This window comes from Aedes albopictus, chromosome 3 (genome assembly GCF_035046485.1).
Source record: "Aedes albopictus strain Foshan chromosome 3, AalbF5, whole genome shotgun sequence".
NCBI lineage: Eukaryota > Metazoa > Arthropoda > Insecta > Diptera > Culicidae > Aedes > Aedes albopictus.
In genome coordinates this window covers 108763408-108782813 of record NC_085138.1, presented here as the reverse complement: position 1 = coordinate 108782813, position 19406 = coordinate 108763408, and the positions used below count along the sequence as shown (strand labels likewise).

The following is a 19406-nucleotide window of genomic DNA, read 5'->3' as shown; positions in this document are numbered from 1 at the left end:
ATTCATCTGCCTGGCACGTAATTCAACAACTCTTTCATGGGAAACAGTTTCAAGAATTTGACTAATGGTTGCTCCTGATCCATTTTTTTTTTCGATATTTTTCTTCACCGGCGAATAGTCGTCCTTGTCGTGAAAAATGTGTGGTTATCTTAGGTAAAGCGATTAAAAAGACAACGGAAATACCTAGAAATACGCGGCAGCCTCTTTTCCTGAAAATATGGGTGATTGATGGAAGGAGTTCACAATCTTCTGTGCAGTCCCCAAGGCACGAGTGCACAACGCATCTTGATAAGGGCATCTTACCCCCTATTCCCCCGAACGTAAAATAATTATTATTAAAATGCAAACAATTGGATTGCAGTAGTGGCGGCGTTTCAGTAGATCTCCATGAGTAGACGGCGCAGCGGTGAGCAATATGGATTGTTACCAGGTCGTAAAATAGCGCCAATATGGCCGTGTATAATTGTATGGCTTTTGTTGTGTTGTTGTCGTCGGTGGGAGGTGTTTCTTCATGGCGGGTTTTCCTGCATTTAGCATTTATTCGACGTCATCGGTGCGAGTCGTCCTGGGAAAATATCAATGAGTGTGATTGGGCAATTACTGTTTTACTAACGGTGGTGGTGGTGGTCCAATTGAAGAGATGGAATTTCAAGCGGCACTTTAGTGTGATTTTGCGATGCTAGGTTAGAGTCAATGGTTCACAGATGCGTATAGTATATTGAAGGCGATTGCACGTGTGAAAATTGAATGGAAATTTTCAGGCAATGAGGTTGATAATGGTAACGATCTTGGGACATCGAGTTGTTAGCAAGGTCGATTGCTGTGATAATCACTTGGAAGTTTATAATTAGCTTCGGTACACCTCAGAGAAATAAATTTACCTCATTTGTACTTCATGGGGTTCTAAATACAGATGTGATTACTAATTGATCCAGTATGCAGACAATTGTGCTGGAATTCAGCAGTATCTGCCCGGGTGTCCCAATTGAAGGTGCTCCATTAATATCGTTATTATTTAGACACCTTTTCATCGGAAACAATCGCCATTCTTCGTCACAGAAACGAAAGGGAAACATAGCTTCCATTCATAAATTTTTCTAGTAACTGTAACTTCACCAGCACACGATTAGAGCTACGATTATAGCCAAAGAGAGAGTTGCGTGTGAGCCGGGTCCGATGCGTGGGACACCGTCCCACACTCACGGCGGCTTTATGGAATACTATAGTACCCTGGGATGGGCGGGCGCCCACTTGAGGGCAATAGTTCACATCACGTTTTGGTGTCATCCTCCAAGAAGGTATGTGCCAGTTGCGCGTCATTGCATTATAACAACGCTATTCGGTTGTTTTATTACCCTAAGTCAGAGTGATTATGATAGAAACAAATGCGTCTCGATAGTTTCAACGGTTGTATGAAAGAAGTTAACATCATTGACGGGAAGAGTGGTTCATTTATCACTTCGGCTTCCAAACATTGCTAGCCTTACTGTTCTTTAGTTCGTTGATAGCACTTTTACTTCATAGGTGGTGTTGCTCAAAACTGTTCTGGCTTCTGGCAACGGTCTTCTCATCCGTCTCATGGCATCCGTTCTCATGGCACTCCTCATCGTCCTCAAACGTTTATGTGTCGTTTCTGAGCAGTACCTATCACTTCCCTCGCTGCTGTGCTTTCGGCTCCGTAGATAGAATCCCACAGTTGTTGAGGTTGTTCACTACGTTGATTCCCCGTATCTGTTATCAAACTTCCGGTGGTCACATCTTCTGCTGAGAAGCGCTGGATATTAAAACGCAACCGTAACTGAGTCCCTGAGTTCGCCATGGCTGATTACCTGTTAAAAATAAACAATCTTACTGACAACGAAATAGTAAATTAGTAATCAAAATCGGTGTTTGGCCCTGTGAAGGTCGTCCTCACATCAATGTCATCCGAGAAGTTCCGGCCGTTAACCAGGATATTGTCTATTGAATTGCAAGTTTTGCAATTTGGGTGCACAGGCACACAGGGGTGTTTACAGATGTCATGCAAAAAAGCTGCTGGTGATGTCCACCCCAAGCTGAAGCGAAGGTTATTAGTTTCAGGCCGTTATCATTGGCAGTACAGCTAAGGATCTTCAAGTATTGGCGTCCATAAATACGAATTGCACATGTTGCTTCGGGCACTTTTTGTAAATGTTGTCGAGGCATACGTGGCATTCCAGGGCATTTCGAAGGGTTGCGAGAGGTTTCAGAAGTGTTGCAAGGGTGTTCTGTATAGGCGTTCCAGGGATATTCGTGGTGTTACGGTAGTTCGCACCTATCCCTTATAACTGCCACCGCATTGGTGCGCCCCTCGGAGAAAAGTCATAATGACAACTGAAATTGTCATCGGTGACATGTAGGATTAGATGTCAAAGGAAAGGAGATGAAAATCATACATGAAAGTCAAGTGAACTGCATTTGTGAATTTATAAAACTTTATTTCCCTAATTTCTATAACAAACAAATTGTAAGTAAATATCAATTAGTGAATTCGATAAAACTAATCCTTATGACCCTCGATTAGGTGGCATACAGCCTGCAAAAACTGTTATTATCCCGTCAGTTGAACAACGTTTGTCAGTTGAGGTTATAAGATCGTGAGTTGCCTAATTTATTGATAAAATGATGAATTTGTAATTTTATTATCAAATATTAATGCTTTGTAGCGTATAACGGCCTCACTGGTGCTCATCGTAGCTTGTTGGGTTTACCAAAAGGGGAAAAGAAGACCAATGTAAGTAAATCTACTCATAAACAGCCTTTAAGAACGTATATTAATAAAGAAATGTAGCTTTAGCTCTCACACACGTTACACACAAACGAAGGTGTTTGCTCAGGAGACTTCTCGAAACCCCACCACCCAACACGTGGGGTTTTAGGTTCATCGTTGCAGGGCGTATCCCAACATCCCAGCCTGTTCTCAGCTTAGTGTTCTATGAGCACTTCCACAGTTATTAACTGAGAGCTTCCTCTATCATTGACCATTTTGCGTGTGCATATCGTGTGGCAGGCACGTAGCATAGTGTACAGTGCTTGAAATTTCGTAAACAAATACTCGAGGCCACACCGAAGGTTGCGGCTCCAAGAACTAGTGATTTCTTCAGGGGGTTGGGTATTCAAGGGGATGTTAAAACCGTTCCAGGGATTTCACAGGTGTTCCAGGGGGTTTCAGGAGCGTCTCAAGGATATGCCAAAGGGATTTCGTGTGTTTTAGAGGAAATTCCTGGGCGTTACAGGGTGTTTTAGAATGTTTCGAGGATGTTGCGGGGCTTCAGGGCGTTCTATGAGTGCTCCAGTGGTTTCAGAAAAGCCACGTACATTCCAAAGGGTCTCAGCCGCCTTCAGAAGAGTTCCAAGGGTAGGTTTTAGGGCCGTGCCATGGAATTCCAGGTGAATTTAGGGCGGTTACAGTATGATTTGAACACAATATCCAGGTTTCTACAACTTTCGAAAAATAAGTCGGATCCAAAAATACCAATTATTTGTTTCTTTACGCATATTTTTAGAACCTCCCTTAGACAGATGAAGTTATTCAATAATACTTGGCAAGATCAGGGATGTTTTCGATCACTTGGCAATCGTTTGACCCATTTGTCCATAACTCAGTTTATATGCATAATATTGAAATGTGATGTTCGGCCAAGTTGTAGATTAGTGTTTTTCCTACAATTATCACCAAGGGCGCCATATTCTAACTTTCATATATACTATGAACTAACACTTTTGCGACGTAAATATTAGAGTAAGAATATGGCGTCTTTGCTGATAATTGTAGGAAAAACACTAATCTACAACTTTGCCGAACATAACATTTCAATATTAGGTTTCTGAACTGAGTTATGGACAAATGAGTCAAACGATTGCCAAGTGATCGAAAACATCCTTGGGCAAGACAAACAAGGGTTCGTTAACGCTAAGGGAGGAGGGAGGGTTGTGTAGCGTTGTGTTACGCTTCATACAAAATTTCAAAATTTTCCATACAAAATTTGTTACGTGGGGGAGGGAGTTTTTACTTTACGTAATGTTTGAATGAACCCACAAGTGGTTTCCTCAAAACATCGTTATTGTTGCAAACATTTTTTGTGATTGGGCCTCCATACTGTTATTACGGAAAAATAATGAAGCACTACAAATGCACATTAAAATATAACATATTATAGTGAAACCTTACAAATGCGTAATAAACTTGGTCACATATGGGCGAACACAACACAGAACATATATGTTGCTCAGTTATCCTGTTGGATGCAATCGATCGGTGTGAAATTTTGTATGCGGGTATGTTTGAGGCCGGGGAAAATTCTTAGCTTGGTGTGAGACCTCTCCGGTCTCTAGAAAACAGGGGGCTCCCATACAGGTGACTTTGCGGGGGACGTCTCTACGGAACTGCATGTCAAAAAACACAGTAGGCAGGCAGTACGACGTTTGCCGGGACAGCTAGTATTATATAAAAACTTATATAAAGGTACCCTTAACATATAACTTGCATTCAACTTCAACAAAGGCTCTTCTGTCCTGGTAGAAGATTTTGAAGTGGGTTCGGCTAGACCTACTGTAATACACCAGGAACACAACGAAACTGTACGTAGGCTACAATTCCAGATCGAACAGAATAGTCCATTATTGGATTTTCGATCTTGGCGGCACTAGTACAAACTCCACAACAAAAACTCCAAATCGATCAGGAAAATTCCATTATTGGATTATCGATCTTGGATTAACTAAATACACACAAAACAAAATAACTGGAATCTTGCTTCACAACGTGATTTGTGCAGATCAGGCAAAGCTTTCCATTTCCGTACTCCGTCACGATCGCGACGAAAAATCTTCTACATCTAAACACAAGCCTAATCTAATACGATTGCTATATGTACACTATTTACAATGCCCGCGTGGGTTTTGCGGTTGGGCGCCATAACATGGACACCTAAAAAATCCGTGCCCCACGTTGGGCGCCATTATTACGGAAAAATAATGAAGCACTACAAATGCACATTAAAATATAACATATTATAGTGGAACCTTACAAATGCGTAATAAATTAGGACATCACATATGGACGTACACAACACAGAACATATACTTTGCCCAGTTATCCTAGTGGATAACAATTTCCGATGACAGGAGGGCGAGGTTTCATTCATGTTGTTGGTCCATCAGTCAATCCTGTAATCATATTTACTCTGGCAGGTTGCCTCTTGTTCGCAGCATTCGTTGCTTTCATAGCTTGAGTTTTGTCTAGGATTTCTAATCCTAAGGGGGGCATCCTGATACGGGTTTCATAACTAGAGTTCTATAACTTGAAGGCTGTGCCAGGGAAAGGTTTACATCTGTAGTACTTAATCGCAGCCTGAAATGGCCTAAATGTTGGCAATCGAAATAGGATTGCTGACCTCCATTCTGCTAGAGCCCTATAAATGTGCATTATTACTTAGCGAATATTTACAAGTTAAAACACAACGTTTAACACAAAAATAAAACTTGTTATACTGTTTCGATGTCTGTTGGATGCTTCTGCAGGGGTCGCTAAAACACGTAGTAAAATTCTGCCGTGTGCAGCATAGTTGTCCCATGTTAATAGGGATTCCCATAGAACATGGGACAACTATGCTGCACACGGCAGAATTATACATACAATGTGCAACGTATTACTCATCGTAATGAATTTTTAGTGTCATTTAACAGTTTTAAAGTGAATTCTACGCTTACTTTTCGTTCTTTCAACAATGTGTAGAAGTTTTATTTTTCTTCACACGACTCTGCAATGATTTTGAAAATGGATTCAACATCATCAACATTACATTAACGGCATTAATGGATGATAAAACCGATCCAAGATATTGACTGATGTTACCTAGTCAAACCAGCTGTTTCAACCATTGTTTGTTATTAACAATAAATTAGTGTAATATCACTACATAACAGAAAAAAACAATTAATTATTATATTTACGATATGTTTATGATATATCGCTTGAGCTTGATTGATCGCCTGTGGATGCTACTCCAGTATCGCCAGACCAGCTTCACTCACACAATTAATCAATGAGATATCTACCGGGGACTAGCAGGCATATATACCTCTGCATCTGCACAAGTTCATGTTGATGTCGGAGTAGTGGTTGGATAAGGTTGGCAAAGGGTTCACACATTGGTGCGTGGATGCCAGGTGATAGTTTTGTGAGATTATTACTATGCAGCTTGTTGCACAGTACGCTTGATTGCATAAATCGTATGCGTTATCTGATAGATTAAACACTGTGCTGTGAATTTTAGAAGGAGGAGAAACGGCTTTTCAACCTTTTCTGATTCTAGCGATGCCTATGGACATATGATTATACATACATGAGTTGTATATGTAGATAGGAGAGAGATAGTATTCAGAAAGATATAAAGTAGGAGGAAAGTTTCGTACCTTTTAATTCCGCCCTATGTTGTTTATCCTTTGACAGATACGCGTAGTCGAAATACGCGTATCTGTCAAAGGATAAGCAACATCTAAAGGTACGAAACTGATTACACTCATTCGAAGAGGGTATTCTGCTTAGAGGGTTCGAAAAGTCGGTACAAGAGTCTTTGTTTGTTAAAACCGTTGTTCAGTAATTCGTAGAATAATCGAAAGAGGAAATCTACAAAGAACAATCGATTATTCCAACTATGTTCATGGGATACTAAAAGCAATGCTTATTTATTATCATTAAAATCTATATTACGACCGAAACCACCCTCTAATCGAGACCGACCAGTGAATGAACGAATCCCATTCATTGAGCATGTGCTGATTGATAGTGCTAAACAGCGCACACGTGAAAAACAACCGAATGAATGCGACGACCCGACCGTCGTCGTTCAATAGATGAATGAAATTGCATCCCTCCTCGAAGACCGAATGAACAGCAACGAACCGGCGATGATGGTTGCACTGCGTCTGCGCTTTTGCTTGCTCACCGGCTGGCTCCTCCAGCTGTGCTGTAGCTGTGTAGACTGTTGTAGAGCATTTCTTTATGAATGAAAAAATACCCAACCCGCGCGCGGTGGTGACTGATGACTGGTGGTTTCGTCGGTGAAACGAAGCGTGACAATTGAGGGATGGTGGTAGCTTGCCTTCGCACCCCTGTGCACTGTCCTTCCCCCCAGTCCCCGAGAAGCCTTGAGTAGTTTTACGTTTTGCTACGGACGGTGTCGGTGGTGTGGGGGTGGTGGTGTGGATGTCTTTTGAGCAGGCGAACACCAAACGAAAAGCTGTTTTCCCACGCATTTCTACACCACGACGACGACGACCGACGACGGCGGATGGATGGGGGTTGAACGTGTGTACATTACCAGCTGAACGTGCTTTGAGAAGGGTGCTGCTGGTGGCAGCCGCGTGTGATACTGTATGTTGTATCTATGCGAGGTTTGATAACTTTAATATTATTGAAAGGTGCAAAACTGTAGCAAACTTTGGAGGAATTATTGGGTGATTTTTATAGTCATGAAAACGCTTGGATAGTTTATTAGAATGAAACAAGAATATTTGAGCAAATTCACTAAACTTCAACTAACATCAAGTTCATCATACTAGACCTAAACAGTAAACACTCAAGTTGGCGAGAAGTGGGAATTCAAATGAAAAGTTCAGCACCCTCCAGACGAACGTGAATGGGCCTATACGACTCATCGATTACGCATGGCCATTTGTAGCAGCTTCTTCCGATACAGACTCCCTTAATATTACAGCTCGATGTATTAAGAGGTGTTTGATCTGAGATTTTTGCAATTTAGAGACATACGCGTTTTAGGAAGAATCGGTTTAATATCCGCCTAGTCTAGGGCGGCGTCTAGACCCTAACTCATACTTGAGACTGGACGAAGGGTACACGCACCAGTGACCATCTGACGATTCGGTACAAGGGTTGAACACGGAGAAAGACGGCTACATCCGAGGGTCATCGTCATGGGCGTAGCCAGAACGCACAACCCCCCCCCCCTTGCCCTCAGATATTTTTTAATTCGAGCCAGCTCAAATAGGGTGACATTGGGTATTATCGGCAGGTTTGTTCTCTTCGTCATGGAAGGTTTTTGTCAACCAAATTGCCTGAAACTTGGCCATATCATTCAGCTTAGTTGGGAAGGATTCGAGGCCAACTCTGAGTTCAATAGGATTCAAAAAATCCCCCAAGGCGAAGAGAACAAAACGGCCGAGAATAGGTAATTTCCCCTTTTATCAATAATTAAGAGTTCCAGAAAAAATATCTCAAAAAATAAACTATTCTAATAATTAAGGTTTTTATCCAAACTTAAACCTTTTTTACTCGAGAATCATAGGAAATTTTGCCAAGTATTTCTCCAAAAGAACCACTTCAATCTTATCATAGAATTTTAACAAATAACAAGCTTGGTTAAATGGCTAAATTTTGTGATGTTTATTCATGGAATACAAAAACAGCATGTGTAATTTCCCAGATATACCGAAACAAGTTCTGGTAGGGAAAAAAGGACTTTGTTGAATCATATGCTGCTATAGAGTGCAGTTATGTGCTACTGCTACACGAGTTTCACTAGTATACAATTCAAACAAACGTCATGCTAAGACTAATATACCTGGGATTTCTTTACGAATTGTTTCAAGGATACCTTCAAAAATTATTTAAATCATTTATTCAAGAACTTCTCCAGGGGTTATTTCAGAAATACTTCAAGGAACTTCTCCAGGAGTTTCTTATTCATGAATTCTTCCATGAGAATCTTGCAGGGTTTCGATAGTGATTATTTTAGACTTTGTTGCAAGAAATGCTTCAAGAGTTCCTCCCACGATTCTTTCAGATTTTTTTGCAGATACTTCTGCAAGAATGCATTGACGAATTCCTCCAGGATTTTTTTCATAGCTTCCTTCAGTGATCCCATCATGGATTGCTCCAGAGATTTTTTCAAGAATTCCTCTATGGGGTTCACCAGACATTCCTCCGGGAATTTCTCCCGGGAATCCAAAAGGGCTGTCAACACTAGTGTCAACATAAATTCTTTTATGTATTTCTACAAGTATTCTTTCACATTTCTTCAAGGATTTCTCCATATAATCCTTCAAAAGTTCCACTAGAGATTGCTCCAATAATTCACTCTGGAATAATTCGAAGTATTTTAGCAGCAATATCTTCCAGAAAACCTTACAGGAAATTTTACCAGAGATTAGCTAATAATTAATCCAGGAGTTCCTTGAAACATTGTACAGAACATTATTTATATATATCGCAGACCTGAATTCCTTCATATTTTTTTCCTACAGAAATTCTTCCAGGAATTCTTTAAGGGATTTCTTCAAGGATTTTTTCCAGAGACTCGTACAAGAATTTCTCTAAAGATTTCGCCAGGAATTAATTCAGAGAATCATCCAAGAATTCCACCAGGAATTCTGCGAGGCTTTCTTTCCAGGCATTCTTCCAGGGATTCCTTCTTGGATTTTTGCAGAGATTTATCTAGGATTTTTTTCAGCAATTCCTCCAGGAATTCCACCAGATATTGCTTCAGGGACTCCTGGGATTGCTTCAGGAATTCTTTTTGGGATTCCTCTAGAAATCCATGCAGGCATTCCTCCAGGAATTAATCAAAGAATTCCCTAATAAATTATGTCAGCAGTTCATCCAGGAATTTCTCCAGGAAATCCTTCAAAGATTCCTTCAGAAATTCTTCCAGGATTTTCTCTAGGAATTTCTTCAAGAATTCTTCCAGTTCTTCCTCCAGTAATTCCTGCAAGGATTCCTCCAGGAATTCCGCTAAAAATTCCTCCAGGAACTTCTTTAGGGATTTTTCCAGGAATTTCTCCACGAATTTCTTCAATGATTTCCCAAGGATTCCTTCAGATTCGAGGATTTCTCCTGGAATTCCTCCAGAAATTTCTCTAGAAACTCTTTCAGGAATTTATCAGAGAATTTTTTTCAGAAGTTTCTCCCAGAGTTCCTCTAGAGATTCCCCCACAAATTTGTTTAGTAATTGTTGTAAGGATTCCTCCAGCAATTACCAAAAGAAAACTTCTAGGAATTCCTCCAGGCATTCCTCCAAGATTTCATTCAGAAATTTCTCCAGGAACTCCTCCGAGAAATTCTCGAGGAATTACCCCAAGGATTTCTTCAGGATTTCCTCTAGAAATTGATCTATGAATTTCTCCTGGACATCCTTCAGAAATTATGTCAGCAATTTCTTCAGGATTTTCTTCAGAACATTTTCTGGGGATTTTTTTCAGAAATTCTTTCAGGAAATTCTCTAAAAATATCCTAAGGAATTTTTCAGGGATTCCTCCAGGCATTTCTCCAAGAATTTCTCCTGAGATTCCTTCATGAATTGCTTCAGGTAATCCTCCAGGAGTTTCTTCACGATTTTTTTCAGGGATTTTCCCAGGGATTCCTTCAGGAAATCCTTCGAAGATTCCTCCAGGAAATCCTCTAGGGATTTCTTCAGAAAATATTTCCGGAAATTCTCCAGGAATACGTTCAGGATTTTTTTAGGTAATTTCCCTGGAGATTTCCCTAGAAATTCATCCAGTATTTTTTTCAAAAAATCTGCTAGATATTCCCCCAAGAATTCCATCATTGATTCCTCCAGCAATTCCTACAGGAATAGCTCTAGGAATTCCTCCATGCTTTCCTCCAGGATTTTATCAAGGAATTTCTCTAGAAACTCATCCAGGAATTACCCCATGATTTTTTTCAGGAATTCCTTCAAATATTTCTCCAAGAATTGCTCTCGGACATCTTTCAGAAATTATGTCAGCAATTTCTCTAGGGATTCCTCCAGGTGATTCTCCAGGAATTTCTCCTGAGATTCCATCAGCAATAGCTTCAGGGATTCATCCAGGAATTTCTCTTTTCCCAAGAATTCTTCCAGGTAATCCTTCGAAGATTCCTCTGGGTAATCCTTCAGAAGTTCTTCCAAGGATTCTTCAGGAAATCCTCCAGGAGTACCTTCCGAAATTCTTCCAGGAAATTCTCCAGGAATACCTTCAGGATTTCTCCAGGTATTCCTCCAGGCTTTCCTCCAGAGATTCCTCCAGGGATTTCTCCACAAATTTATTCAAGGTTTCCCTCAGGGATTCTTTTAGGAATTCCTTCAGGATTTTTTAGATGATTTTCCAAGGGATTTTTTTTAGAAATAGAAAAATAGTAGAAATAGCAGTCTCTCTGAATTCCTGTGGAGATTCTTCTAGAAATTCATCCAGTTATTTTTTCAGGCAATTCCCTCTGGAATACCTCTAGGAATTCCTCCAGGATTTTCTCCAGGAGCTTTTCCAGTAACTCCAGGAAATAGCCCAGGAATTTCTTTAGGATTTCTTCCAGGAATTGCTTCTGGACATCAGCAATTACTTCAGGAATTTCTCCAGGAAATCCTCTAGTGATTTCTTCAGAGATTCTTCCAAGGTAAGGTTTTGTAAGGTATTCCACCAGGGGTTTTCAGGTGTTTCTTCAGGTATTCCTTTTGGAATTTCTTCAGAAAATCCATCTATGAATTCTTAAAAAGTTCCTGTTTTTTTCTCAGAAATTCTTTCAGGAATTCATTTAAAATTTATTATTTCGGAAATGTCATTAGAGACTTATGGTAAGTGGGGGCAGGATGGGTCACCTAAGAAATGGATCCCTATAACATTCTGAATATAAATAGCATTCCAGATACACTAGTCAGCTATGATATAAGGGTATAGAAAGGTCATACAGTTTGAAACTTGCTTCTTGACAAACAATTGTCAAAATATAACCCATCTTGCCCCACCTCATTTCTACGGGGGCAAGATTGGTCAGCTATCAGAAATTCGATTTTTCTCCAACAAAAAATACTAGATCTTCTATTTTTTCTCTATACATCTAAGCTTCACATACGTACAGATTACATGAAACAAGTGTTGAAACATATCGGTAGATTATTCTCAGAAATAGAATATTTTTATTCAAGTAGTAGTAAAAAACTTTGAAAACTTATATTTTTTGTAGAAACATATTAAAAATATGTTCACAAATTTTCAGCGCTCTAGTCGCTTCGATAATGTAGGTCACATAATAGCCTTTCTATGAAAAATAAAACATTTTTAAAAACTATGCAAACATACCGAAAAATTAGGGTGACCCATCTTGCCCCGTCTACACATTACACGTAGTTATATGGAATGTATAGCATAAGGAGTATAACGAAAAAATATTTTATATTTTTTTCAGCGTAAGGAACGTAAAGATTTTTAAAAACAATATATCACTTTTTTGTGTATCCACGTCGTTCATCTGGGAAAATTATAGAAAGATTCAAAAAATAAATAGTACGGTTGAAAACGGTACTGACCCATCTTGCCCCCTGACTTTTTTCAGGCAATTCCCTCTGGAATACCTCTAGGAATTCCTCCAGGATTTTCTCCAGGAGCTTTTCCAGTAACTCCAGGAAATAGCCCAGGAATTTCTTTAGGATTTCTTCCAGGAATTGCTTCTGGACATCAGCAATTACTTCAGGAATTTCTCCAGGAAATCCTCTAGTGATTTCTTCAGAGATTCTTCCAAGAAATTCTCCAGGAATACTTTCAGAAATTTTTCAAGGATTTCTTCAGACATTCCTCCAGAGATTCCTCCAGGATTTTCTTTAGGGATTTTCCCACGAATTTCTCCAGAAATTCATCTAAGGGTTCTTTCATGAAATCCTCCTGGAATTTATCAAGGGATTTTTTTCAGGAATTTCTCCAGCAATTCTTCCCAGAATTCCTCTGAAGATTTCTTCAGGAATTCTTTCAGGGATTGCTGAAATAATTCAACCACGAAATTTCTCCAGGAATTCCGGCTGGGTCTTATCCAAGTATTCCTCCAGGAATTACGCCCGGAATTCGTTCACAAATTTCTCCAGGCATTCCTCCAGGATTCTCGCTAGAGTTTTTCCCAGGAACTACTTCAAGGATTCCTCCCATTCCGGGTCATTCTCTTCGAAGTTATAAAGATTCTTCAAAAAGGTAAAATTATCCGATAGCCAACTTTGAGCTGTTATATCTCTGGATTCAATGAAGCTATTGCAATGAAATTTTGACCATTCATGACTTCTATAATAAACTCTGGAAAACATTTGGCTTAACATGAAATTTTTATATACAAATGTGGACCACTGATACACAACTAGTTGATAAACTTACAGTAAAAATTTGAGAATATTTGATGTACTTTTCGAAAGTTACAGCTAGTTGAACATATTTTGAGAAGTGAAAACTTTGTCTGTCCCGATCATTTTGTCTATCCCCTGTATATAGAAATATACAAAGTAGGAGGAAAGGGACGTGCCAGGGATTGAACCCAGGACCTTCTGCATACGAATCAGAAGCGGTAGCCACTAGACCTCCAAGCCCGTCTAATTCCCACAGCAACTTAATTCCTGCAGAAATTCCACTAGGGATTCCTCCAGAAGTTTCACTAAGAGTTGTGTAAGAAGATTGTGTAAGAGTTTCTGCAGAAATTCTTCCAAGGATTTCTCTGGAAAATCCTTCAGAGATTTAGCCTATTTCTCTCAGGACTTTTTTCTGGATTTTTCTGGATTTTTTTTCCGGAAAATCTTTCGGAAATTCCTTTTAGCATTTTCTTAAACGATTTTCCAAGGATTTATTCCAAAACTTTCTCCGGTGTTTGTTTAAGAAATTGCCCCAGGTTTTTTTTTTTTGAAAATCTTAATTATTAATCGAAAAATTTCCTGGGATTTCTGTGGAAATTCCTCCAGGGATTTAAAAAAAAAGTGAGAAACTGTCCTAGGGGTCATAAATGTTTCAGGAGATTCATTCAGAAAATCTCTCATGGCTTTTAGCCTAAATTCCGCTAATAATTTCTTCAGGAATATCTTCAGATTTTCCTCCAGAGATTTCTTTACAAATGTCTCCAAGGATTTACTTTGAAAAGACTTCCACAGATTCCACGATAATCCTTTCATGAACTTTTGCAGAAATTCAACCTAGGATTCACGAGTTCCTGAAAAAAAACTTCCAGGAATTCTTATTTTTTTTTATTGAAACGGCTATTGCAGTCTTAATTACTCTCAATTTATTTTATGGATTTGGCCGAAACGGCGGGTAGAATAAAAAAAAATCGTCAGTAATTAAGACTGAGATAGCCGTTTCAACGCAATAACATCCAGTTCCAGTGAAATTCCTGAAGATATTCTTTCAGGTACTCCATTGGAAACTCCTCGTAGATTTACCTAAAAAAAAATTCCTGAAATCCTAAAAAAAAAAATTTCCTGAAATCCAAAAAAAAAATAGATAATTTTTACACAATCTTCTAGGGATTCCTTTAGACTTTAGAATGTCATCCAGAAATTTCCTTAAGAAAGGTTTGCACGCATAGCTTCCAAAAATGTTGCATGGATTCCTTTAGAAAATACTTCAAGAATTTCTTTCAAAAAATATTGCATAGATTGTTCTAGAAATTCATCTATGAGTGTCTTCAGATTTTTGTTTTCATAGAGATTCCTCCAGAAATTTTTCAAAGCATTCATCTAGAAAACCTTCCATGAACTTTCTCAAAAAGTCTCCATGGATTATTTTTAGAACATGATTCACGAATACATTGAGAATCACAAATTCAGAACTGCTTCAAACTGCCTTCTCGGAAGCTTTCTAAAGCATTTTTTTCCAAGGATTGTTTTAGAAATTCTACAAGAAATAATTAGGGAAATTTCCAAGATTTCTTCACATTTCATTAGATATTCCTTCAAGAAATTCTTGAAAGATTTCTTAAAAAAGTCTTAGCAAGTCCTCCAATGATTCCTTAAGGTTTTTTTTACGGACTTTCAGAGATTCGTATAATAATTCTTAGGGAAAGACTTGAAGACATTCTTACTGAGATTCGTGCAGAAATTCACACAGAGATTTCATCAGAAATTCCGCCGGGTATTGCTCTATGAATTTTCTCAGAATTTCTCTTTGGATTCCTCCAGGAATCCAGGTAAGGTTTTGTAAGGTATTCCACCAGGGGTTTTCAGGTGTTTCTTCAGGTATTCCTTTTGGAATTTCTTCAGAAAATCCATCTATGAATTCTTAAAAAGTTCCTGTTTTTTTCTCAGAAATTCTTTCAGGAATTCATTTAGAATTTATTATTTCGGAAATGTCATTAGAGACTTATGGTAAGTGGGGGCAGGATGGGTCACCTAAGAAATGGATCCCTATAACATTCTGAATATAAATAGCATTCCAGATACACTAGTCAGCTATGATATAAGGGTATAGAAAGGTCATACAGTTTGAAACTTGCTTCTTGACAAACAATTGTCAAAATATAACCCATCTTGCCCCACCTCATTTCTACGGGGGCAAGATTGGTCAGCTATCAGAAATTCGATTTTTCTCCAACAAAAAATACTAGATCTTCTATTTTTTCTCTATACATCTAAGCTTCACATACGTACAGATTACATGAAACAAGTGTTGAAACATATCGGTAGATTATTCTCAGAAATAGAATATTTTTATTCAAGTAGTAGTAAAAAACTTTGAAAACTTATATTTTTTGTAGAAACATATTAAAAATATGTTCACAAATTTTCAGCGCTCTAGTCGCTTCGATAATGTAGGTCACATAATAGCCTTTCTATGAAAAATAAAACATTTTTAAAAACTATGCAAACATACCGAAAAATTAGGGTGACCCATCTTGCCCCGTCTACACATTACACGTAGTTATATGGAATGTATAGCATAAGGAGTGTAACGAAAAAATATTTTATATTTTTTTCAGCGTAAGGAACGTAAAGATTTTTAAAAACAATATATCACTTTTTTGTGTATCCACGTCGTTCATCTGGGAAAATTATAGAAAGATTCAAAAAATAAATAGTACGGTTGAAAACGGTACTGACCCATCTTGCCCCCACATACCATATCTAATATTTCTCCTTCAGAAATTTCAGCAGGAATTTCTTCAAAAATTGTTTCATGGATTCTTTCTGAAGTTGGAGTCCAGCAGTTCCTTCAAGAATTGCTCAACTTAATCATTTTATGGCTTTATCGGTCATTTTATACTAAGAGATCAAAGTAGATAATCAAATGTTAATGTTGATTGGCATTCACTTGCACTAGTGCATACAGCAATTCACAAATGCTAAAGAGTCCATCGTGCAAAAGGTAATACATGAATGCATAATTGAGGTCATTTCATAGGTACATATGACTGTTGTTCTCGCTCGAGACCCACTCTAGGCCGGTAGATACGTGCATATGATCATTATGCTGGCTGGGAGGGAGGAACTATTTGGACGAATGTTTTCAAACAATGGAACAATTGCGTGCGTCCATTATTATAGGCCCTCTACCTGCGTATAGAGCAATTTCCTTTGGCAATAAAACTAACACACTATTGCTAACGGCAGTTAGCGTACGTAGTTTCTGTAAAATCCACCCACTGGAACCAGTTGAATATTTCCGGGGATCTGTGATGGGAGGGGCAAATACGGGTCAAATAGTTGTATAATAAGGTTTATCTTGGTTTCATTCGAGTACATATTACTGCTTTGTCGACATCCGTTTTTTCTCAATAAATTGTAATTTAATGTAATTGTAAAGCTTTAATGAGATGATCGTAATTATCCGGTTTACTAACACCAACTTTTCATCTGTATTGTAGATCGTTCGCAAGGAACGGCCACTCTACGTTCAAACAGCCAACTGCGTCGAGGAGAAGGAATGGGTCGACCTGCTGAGCAAGATCTGCCAGAGCAACAAAGCCCGGCTGGAGCACTTTCATCCCTGTGCCTACATCAACGGCATGTGGACCTGGTAAGTTCTGCAATTCTCCATGGTTTAGGAACATTCACATGTGATTTACCCTTTTATCTTACATCCGTCTCACCTTCTCCCCACTTTATTCCAGCTGTTCGGTAAATGACCAGTACGCAGCGGGCTGCACTGCCGTTTCCCCTTCACCATTCCAGATGGAGCTAGCGACGGCTCTCGATCCAGCCCGGGACCTCCAGCGGCTCCATTCCCTCATCATGGCCAACTTCCACGGGCTGGAGGAGCTGGATTCGACGCTGACGGCGGCCTGCGAAGATCCGGCGGCCGCTCGAAAGACCATCAAGAAGCTGAACGAGATTGCCAACTCGCTGGAGCGGATCCATCGCAAGTACAAGACCATGCTGGCGCGGGAGATGCGCTACGGCAGCCGGCAGGCCCCCATAGGTGACGACAACTATCTGCACACGTCCCGCATGATGGCGGCGGCTGCGGCCAGTGGTGGTGGCGGAGGCGGGGGCGGCCTAGCGGCTACGGCAGCAGCCGCTGTGGCCGCCTCTTCCATGATGCTGCCAGCATCGCAGCACTTTGACAAGTCACCGGGTCTGTTCCACCGGAACCATCCGCTACGGAGTTCCGACAATGAACGATTCTCTCAGTGTTAAGTTTTACTGTTCACCCCCTTTGCCCCTTTTTATGTACGTTTCGCTGTATCTAGTAGGAAAAGTTAATTTATTTTTGTTTTATGGATGCCCTTCTCGTATATTTAACGACATTTTAAGTTTAGGAAATTGGACCTTGGCGATCGTGCAAAATCTTCACAGCCCCCTCCATTGTGTTTGTAAGCTTTAACACCAACGATAATTTTAGATGAAACAAAAATCCAGAAAATACGTGTAAAGCAACCGGAAATATTTAAGAGCGTTACGCACATTTAATTTTCTGATCGAGCGTATGCAGACAAAGTTTATTGTACAGTGGATACACATATATTAATCCCCGACAAAGCAAGGCACACCAATATCACAGCGCACTTCAGAGTTAAGTATATTATTTCCGCACTATCATTAACACGTCGGCACCATTTCATTGCGATTAAAACACACAAACACACCCATGCACATATGAAAATATACATACCACCTGCAAAGGAATTCGGCAAGTTGGACAAACTGATGTTTGGTTCATGTATCATACCGGCGGCAAAGATTGCATATTGAGAGCATTTGAGATTGCAAGATTCATACTGATGAACGATGTTCTTGTTTGACTAAAATGAACACGTTCTATTTTATTACTTTTCATGACTTCAGAGGACCAATGGACGTGTTCATTCGTTTGGCCTAGCAATGTTGTGTTATCTAGCTACCCAAGAGCCTATGCACGTTTTCACTCGTTTAACTTTTGAGCCGGGCCATGTTATCTAAGTTGCCATGGATACGGGTTCATTTTCTGTAAACTCGGCTCCACTCAAATGAAAATGACCTAGATCTACTGTAATAATTCACGGACTGAGTGCATTCTGTTCACTGGTTTATAAGTCCAACCGAATTCACTCGGTCCGAGAGTTTTGTCTCAAGAGCAGGGGCATTTCCAGTCAGAGTCTTCCGTTGTTCACTAGTTCATTTATTTAACGTTTGAGCGACTCCGCTCATAAATCAAACGTATGAACTCGTCCATACAAAGGTCTACATAAAATTGTTCATTTCAATATGAATGGAAGTCGTGTCCTAGTGTAAATCTCATGGTAAATCTGGATAAATTTTTAAAAAAGAAGGAAAAGCTCAACACGTTTTCAACGCAAAATTCGTCAAAAATGCAACTCAATTCTCTCGATATGCAACTCCCAACGCCACCAATTGCGCAATCTCAAATAACAATTCAATTCAAGAAAAGTTTAGAATGAAGAAAATCCTTAATGAAAAGTGTTTCCATTGCACTGCTCTGCATGGTACCTGCATCCCCATGTCTCTCTTTCAGTCGTCAACAAAAAAAAACACTGGAAACCCACGTAATGGTCATGGATTCACTTTGATTTGAGGATGATGTTAGAATTCATCGGTGACCCGGGTGGTTCAATATTTGAGCCACGGGGCCGAGCGAGAGCTTTGACTAACTAACCTATAATGATGTGGAAGCAAAAGTATGATTTATGTTCGTTTATAGGGCTAAGTTGCTACACTTACTATTACCGTGAACACAAATTAAACTTAAAAGATGCGGAATATTAGTTTGACGATGGGAAGGAGATTGCTGCTGAATATCTAATATCTCTAGTTTTCTTTTTGCTGAAAATCCATTTATAAATAAAACGAAATCAGATGCAAACAATCTATTTACGGTGGAAGTAACTGATTTGGAGTGTGATAATATCATCAGCCATGTTTTTTTTATCTAGTTCATTTATGTGGAGCTCAATCGCGTATAACGCTTTACAGAGCGGAAGATCTGTTTTGTACTTAATATATACAATATACACGCGATAATAACTTTTTATTTATACTTATCTATTAAAAATGGGAAGAAGCCAGGGTGCTCGTGGCAACTCGAGGTTAGAAGGTCTCTTATAAGAACAAAGGGCCTCGGGCCTCAAGGATATCCAAAAGTAGTGCTCTGGAGGCGTCATTATCCGGGCACTGCCAAACTACGTGGTCGATGTCATCATAACCGGAACCGCACTT

General features: G+C 39.4%; 1 protein-coding gene across 1 annotated transcript in view; it reads left to right on the top strand.

The window, feature by feature from the left end:
* Positions 1 to 19060, top strand: part of LOC109415018 (GTPase-activating protein) — a 102889-nt gene extending 83829 nt beyond the window's left edge. The window contains exons 6-7 of the mRNA XM_062856668.1: positions 16619 to 16770; positions 16865 to 19060. Coding sequence (XP_062712652.1) covers positions 16619 to 16770; positions 16865 to 17390 — 678 coding nt within the window. The 3' untranslated portion in view covers positions 17391 to 19060. The remainder of the gene's footprint in view (positions 1 to 16618; positions 16771 to 16864) is intronic.
* Positions 19061 to 19406: the final 346 nt, after the last annotated feature.